Raw genomic sequence first — 7,247 nt, forward strand, 5'->3', positions numbered from 1 at the left:
AATCTTACCATGACTACGCGTCTGCTTGCCCGGCGAAACATGACGTAAACAGTGTTTTGTCAACAGAGGGCGATTTGAATGTAAACATAGGTCACATCGTTTATATTCGCTGCTACAACGTCCCGCAGGCATTGCCACATCTTCAACCAGAGTGTAGACTATCTGTGTTTGAGCCTGCCACTGTTGCTGAGATTCAAAGGGTTATTATGAAATCTCCTTCAAAATCCTGTGAGCTGGATCCAGTATCAACATCCATGATAAAGCAAAACATTGATATATTTGTACCCTACATCACTAAGCTTGTAAACGAATCTCTCAGTTCCAGTTGTTTCCCTGATAGCCTCAAAGTTTCCTACATCAGGCCGCTCATCAAGAAACCAAACCTGGACAAGGAGATATTCAAAAACTACAAACCGGTTGCAAACTTAAAATATCTTGGAAAAGTCATTGAACGAGTAGTGTCATCACGTATTTCTGATCACATTCATACTTTCAACCTGTCCGACGTGTTCCAGTCAGCATACAAGCCTTTCCATGGGACCGAGGCTGCACTAGTCCGTGTGAGTAACGATATTCTCTCTTCTATGGACAATGGTAACCTTACAGCACTAGTCCTGCTAGACTTGAGTGCTGCTTTTGACACTGTTGATCATAACATCCTTCTCTCTCGGCTCCAGAATCACCTTGGCATAGAGGACACAGCCCTAGCATGGTGCAAATCGTATCTCCACAACAGAACTCAGCATGTATGTATTGGCACTGCGATATCCGACCCTGTTGTTTTGAACTACTCTGTGCCACAGGGGTCGGTACTCGGCCCGTAGTGGTTTACGCTGTACACTTTACCGATTCGTGACATCATCCTCAAATTTAATCTGAATTACCATGTGTACGCAGACGACACTCAGCTATACATCACGTTTAAATCTTCTCAAGAAAACGCCAATTCATCTATTGCAAGACTTGAGAAATGCATCCAAGAGATTCGACGTTGGACACAACAAAACTTCCTGAAGTTAAATGATGATAAGACAGAGTTCCTTTTATTTGGGTCACGTCAACAGTTAACTAAGGTTTCAGTGCCATACATCTCCATCGGTGATGCTCGGATAGCTCCCTCGCTGAAAGCTCGGAACTTAGGGGTTATTTTTGATTCATCGATGACACTTCAGCCACACATCAACAACATTGTTCGTTTATCATCATATCACATCAGGAATATAGGTAAGATTCGCAAGTACTTGGACAAAAGTGCCACTGAAAAGGTCATTCACGCATTTGTTACTTCTCGTCTTGACAACGGCAATGCTCTTCTCTACAGTCTTCCTAATAACCAGATTTCCCGACTTCAACGGCTCCAAAATACTGCTGCTCGCATTACACTGTCTAGGACATCCTGTTCTATCACCCCCATTCTGAAACAACTACACTGGCTCCCTATCTCTCAACGAATCATCTTCAAGCTGATGCTCATTGTCCACAAAGCTCTAAATGGCAAGGCTCCCCACTATATTTCTGAACTGCTTCAAGTTTACACTCCATCAAGGAATCTTCGATCAAGTTCCATGCTTCTCCTCATTGAACCCAAGTCTCGACACTCATGGGGTGACAGGTCTTTTTCTGTAGCCGCGCCATGCATCTGGAACTCTCTACCACTTTATCTTCGATCTTGTCTTTGTACCGCAAAATTCAAGTCTCTTCTCAAAACTTATCTTATGTCACAGGTTTTCAATGACTAATTTTGTTGTGTCTGTTTTTCTTTGTGTTGTGTTTTTTGTTTGTTTTGTTTTGTTTTGGTTTTACTGCGCCTTGAACACCCAGCAGGGTGGATAAGTGCGCATTACAAGTCTTATTATTATTATTATTATTATTATTATTATTATTATTATGTCCAATCTAACTTTGCATTTGAATTCGTAGGGAGTTATGAATCGGGGCTTAATTCTATGCCTTTTTTGACTCTCTTCTCTCTGTAGAAAGTACGGCATCCAGGCGTAGTCAACCTGGAGAGAATGTTTGAGACTCCAGAGCGTGTCTTTGTCGTCATGGAGAAGCTAAAAGGAGACATGTTAGAAATGATTCTATCCAGCGTTAATGGAAGACTAGACGAACGAGTTACAAGATTCCTTATCTCCCAGGTGAGCCCAAGAAGTTGGGTTATCTTGTAATTGTTTGTATCTAGGTTATAAATAATAATAATAATAATAACTACATACAGTTCTTATATAGGGCATTTAAGAATCGTTTTATTGTGCTTTAAGTGCCCTGCCGTTTAGGATTAATCTTAAGACTTAGGACTAATTCAGTTCCGTATTCGAAGACATTAGGATGCATTGAACCCATCCGAGTTACTTGTCCCATGGAGGAAGGAAGAGAAGGAGCTTGAACGAAGGGACTTCAAAAGTCGAGCCCGTGATACCGCGGCTGTTTAACGACACCTCGTAATCACCCACATACCTTATACAGACAATGGGCGACCTGGCGTATGTGAGTTTACGCGTGCGCACTTGGTTCTTCACTCAAATATGGTGTCGTATGTCGTATGGATATAATAAAGAAAAAACAACTTTTTTGAGACCTGATAAAAATTGTGTACAATTTGCTCACCAAATCGAAAAACACAATTGAATACCAACCACCAGGAAAGTCACAAAAAATGTAAAAATATGCCATGATATTTCCGTGAAACACCACAAACGGTAAATGAAAACGTGTATATTCACAATGCTTGTCTCCAATAATTCAACTTTACACGAAGGCAACGCGGTGCAGTCTGGCGGTTCCACACCTTCTGTACAAAGAGATCTAATCCTGCTCGTTAATCGGCCGTCCAGCTGGAGGTCTCCTATCTTTTTCCACTGGTCAGACAGGGGCATTGTCAGGGTATTCTTTTGTTACTCCGCGGTTTTGCGTGTCAGTCAAGCTCCTTCTCTTCCTTCCTCCATGCTTGTCCTAACTCAAGATTAATCCTAGCGTTTTGTGAAATCAGCTTCTGTTCATTGGGCAAATAACAAAGGTTGATTCAGAGTTTGGTCACAGGTTCAAATCCCGCTCTTGTCAAGTTTCCTTTCACCACTAAGTTGATATAAATAATTGTCAGTATAGCATAGTTTTGAATGTTCTTGTTTTTTGTATTTTTCTTGTACAGATCTTGATTGCACTGAAATACCTTCACATAAAAAATGTTGTCCACTGTGACCTTAAACCAGAAAATGTTCTTCTTTCATCAGAGGGAGATTTCCCACAGGTGAGTTGCCGCCATCGTGGTCACGTTCCCTGTATCCAGTAACAGTAATGTATGCTAATATTCATTGCACTGAAAAGGGAACCAGGCTTCTTTTTCTTCAAGCCTCAGTCTGGTTACATTGGTTAAGATTGAAGAAAATCAACATGGCGGCACCATGATAACGGTTTATTGTGTTGAATACGTAGAGTCCATGACTTCCTTTGACCCAATTTAATAGAGCTGCTTAAACTGAAAATGTTGCTTAAAATCTGTCTGTTAAGCAAAAAAAAAAAACAGTCTCCCCAATAAAAACATAGTGGTAGGAAAAGAACTTCTGCTGCGGAGTGAGTTCTTAATTTGTCTCAATGTTTCGACTATCCTGATCTAGTCATCCGTCAGAAGACGTAAGATGTGAGAAACACATGTTATCTCATGCTTTTCTGAACGTCTGAAGAAAGGAAAACCACTGAACAACCTTAATCTTTGTTGGTTCTTTTCCCGTAGGTGAAACTTTGTGATTTTGGGTTTGCTCGGATCATTGGTGAGAAGTCATTCCGGCGTTCCGTTGTAGGCACGCCAGCTTACCTTGCCCCCGAAGTGCTGCGTAGTAAAGGATACAATCGCTCCTTGGACATGTGGTCTGTTGGTGTTATCATCTATGTCAGGTATTTATTTATTTATTATTTTTTATCCAGAAGACGATCAGAGCATACTGATCGAAACGTCGGTTCTTTTCAGAACCACCCCAACATATTTAGAGATAGTCATTACATGGTGTTACCGCAAACCTTTCCATATGTCAGGTACATGTATGGCAAGTTAATAATGCCTCTAGCCACCGGGCTAGCTCGGTGGTCTGTAGTGGTAAAACATCTACTCTAGCAAGGCAGAGGCTATAGATTCGAATCCCACCCGAGTGATTTGCCTGTGGATCTTTTTTTTCACAGAACTTGGGAAAAAGTGTACAGTTCTTGCTACATATCATATTGAGTTTGAACTCAATTGGTCGTTGAAGTTGCGAGTGATAATGCAAGAAAAAACACCCTTGCCACACCAAGTTGTGTGCTTTCAGATGCATGATTTCGGGACCTCAAAATCTAATTCTGAGGTCTCGAAATCAAATTCGTTGAAAATTACTTATTTCTCGAAAATATGTTGCTTCAGAGGGAGCCGTTTCTCACGATGTTTTATACTATCAACATCTCTCCATTGCTAGTTGCAAAGTAAGTTTTATGCTAACAGCTATTTTGAGTAATTACCGATAGTGTCCTGTGCCTTTAAACAAAACAATCAAGCTTTTGAAACAAAGGTTTTCATTGGTGGGATAAAGTGCTCACCTCCAACCAATGTAGCGTTGGTACCCGGCCAAGGCCATTATGTGAGTAGAGTCATGCCCGGTTCCTTGGCTCTCTCCATAGATGCCACATTTGTTTTCTTCGGGATCTCTGGTTTGCCTACAAAAAAACTTAGTAGGATTTGAAACTTTGCATGGTGGAAATATGATATGGAAAGGCTTGCGGTAACACCATGTAATGACTATCTCTAAATGAGTTGGGGGTGGTGTAAATATATATATAATTACATGTCTACTGTTATCATTGATGGGGATCTGGTTGTATATACCTTTTTATGACAGTTGTTATACTTGAATATTTCCTTGACAGCTCCAGTTCAACTTCTATTCATCCTGAAAAAAGATTTGCAAAAATCATCTGAATGATTTATTATTTCAATTGATGTTAATCTGTCTTTTCTCTTATAACCCTCTGCATTGTTAAATATCTATCAAATCATTAATGCTTCCAAAACATAGAACTCAAGCTGTCTAGAGTAGTGAAGAATAAATAGACCGGTAATAGACCGTATTGAATAACCCTTTTTTTGCTATTAAAGGAACACGTTGCCTTGGATCGGTCGAGTTGGTCTTTGAAAAGCGTTCTGTAACCGTTTGTTGTAAAATGTTGATGGTTAGAAAGATATTGTAAAAGTAGAATACAATGATCTACACAAATATGCCTTGAAATTGCGTGGTTTTCTTTTTACCCTGTCGACTAACACGGTCGGCCATTTATGAGAGTCGAAATTTTGACTCCCATAAATGGACGACCGTGATAGTTCAACACATCTTTCTAACCATATGCATTTCATAACAAACGGTTTCAAACGCTTTTAATAGACCAACTCGTCCGATCCAAGGCAACGTGTTCCTTTAAAGTGGCCATCAATAAAGCATGCAGCACGCAACATTCCCGGTTTGCATTCTACGGCACATGCATGTACGCGCGCATAGATGCCTTGTTGTAGGTCAGATATTTGAATGGTGACATCATATTCAATACGGTTATAGCCTCAACTATTTCAACGCTATTTTCATTTGAAAACAACATTTCCTGTCATTATTTGTGATGACTTTATTGATTTGTTGCAGCCTAAGTGGGACTTTCCCCTTCAATGAGGATGAAGAGATCACGGATCAAATCCACAATGCAGCCTTTATGTTTCCACCCAATCCATGGGATGAAATCTCAGACGATGGTAAGCCGATTGATTCAAAACAAAGTTGTGCTAAAAGTAGTTTAATGGCCTGACATTTCAACCCTAGCAGAGTCTTTCTCAAAGGCTGAATGATAACACACATAAACTGGTATTGAACCAATTCATCTGACGTCATCATCAGAATAATCTCTGAACCGCCATACTGGTGGGCAATGTAATATTCAGTGAAGTGCGCATTTTAGGCGATGTGGCGTTTACACATAAACATATTGACCACCAAACTGGTGAGCGTGGCACAGTCGCCGCGTGTGACGTGCATGCAAAGGGTCAATACTAGTTTAACAAAAGCAGTCAGGTGGAAAGATATTTTGAACAGTTACTCATGAGCTTTGTATTAAGTGATGCTTGACAACCTTACTCATTAGGTTGGTGGCTAGTTAAATGAGGTAGCCCAAACTCCAAAAAAATTTGTCCAGAAAGCCCTCCACAGTCTTGGAGAGTATCCTGAAACTCGAGTTTGGGGTGATGTAAACCGGTAAACAAAAGCGCATGTACCAAGGCAAAGGCGCAATAAGCATAATGCGTATAGCGCCCTTCCTTAGCCACGGTACATGCGTTTTTGTATCACATCACCAATCAAACTGGAAACTTGATTTTGCAATTGTTTTAATGTATTGCAGTAGAAGCATTACTGACACAAATTGGAAAGTAAAAAAGTGACAAATGGCAAGTTGGGCTTGTTAAATGGAAAAAGGAAAATTACATTCTTGGTTATATGAGGGAAACTTTCCTTTATCCTTTTTTGTTTTTCTTGCAGCTGTTGATTTGATAAAGAATCTACTGCAGGTGAAACTGCGGAAACGATACACGGCAGACAAATCACTGGCACATCCCTGGCTACAGGTAAGTTATACAATCATTGGCACGGAGGCAGTTATATTTGTTAGAATGAGCAAAACGACTACTGGAAATAACTGAATTAATAAGTAGGTCAATGCCGCCATTTTAAGAGCATATCAGGGGAAAAACCTCCAACTGCCATACCATACATCATTCTATTTATCCTGTTTGCATACACTAAAACATAGGGTGTCATGGCCGAGTGGTTAAGAGCATCGATTTCATGTTCTTGTGGTTAAGTTATCGAAGTGTGGGTTCAAATCCCAATTCCTTAAAGTAAGGATTCTAATTGCAGACGTTTCGTCAGCAATGTCTCTCACCTACATGTAGGGTTTGTTGTGAAGTCTTACTACTTTATCAATGATTCTTTTATTGTAACTCCTCAAACTTGAGTCCCTGTGCAAGATGCTTTCATATAATTGCTTCTCTTCACCCAGGTGTATAAATGGGTACTTGCGAGGGTAGAGGTTGATATTGTGTATGGAAAAACCCCTAGCGTCATATGCCAGCTCAGGGTTCTAAACTCCCCAGGGAGCTGAGAAAGATTAAAGAAATGTTATTGGCCCAATGACCAGGGCTCTAATGTAAAGCACGTTGAGGTGTTATTGTCAAATGCATGATATAA

General features: G+C 40.3%; 1 protein-coding gene across 2 annotated transcripts in view; it reads left to right on the plus strand.

Moving 5' to 3' along the window:
• LOC139938556 (serine/threonine-protein kinase D1-like) overlaps positions 1–7,247 on the plus strand; it is a 78,315-nt gene that overhangs the window by 66,992 nt on the left and 4,076 nt on the right. For both annotated transcript variants that reach the window (XM_071934131.1, XM_071934139.1), the window contains 5 exons: positions 1,977–2,138; positions 3,149–3,247; positions 3,731–3,891; positions 5,655–5,761; positions 6,540–6,625. In XM_071934131.1, coding sequence (XP_071790232.1) covers positions 1,977–2,138; positions 3,149–3,247; positions 3,731–3,891; positions 5,655–5,761; positions 6,540–6,625 — 615 coding nt within the window. The remainder of the gene's footprint in view (positions 1–1,976; positions 2,139–3,148; positions 3,248–3,730; positions 3,892–5,654; positions 5,762–6,539; positions 6,626–7,247) is intronic.

The sequence above is a fragment of the Asterias amurensis genome, chromosome 1 (assembly GCF_032118995.1).
Source record: "Asterias amurensis chromosome 1, ASM3211899v1".
Lineage (NCBI taxonomy): Eukaryota > Metazoa > Echinodermata > Asteroidea > Forcipulatida > Asteriidae > Asterias > Asterias amurensis.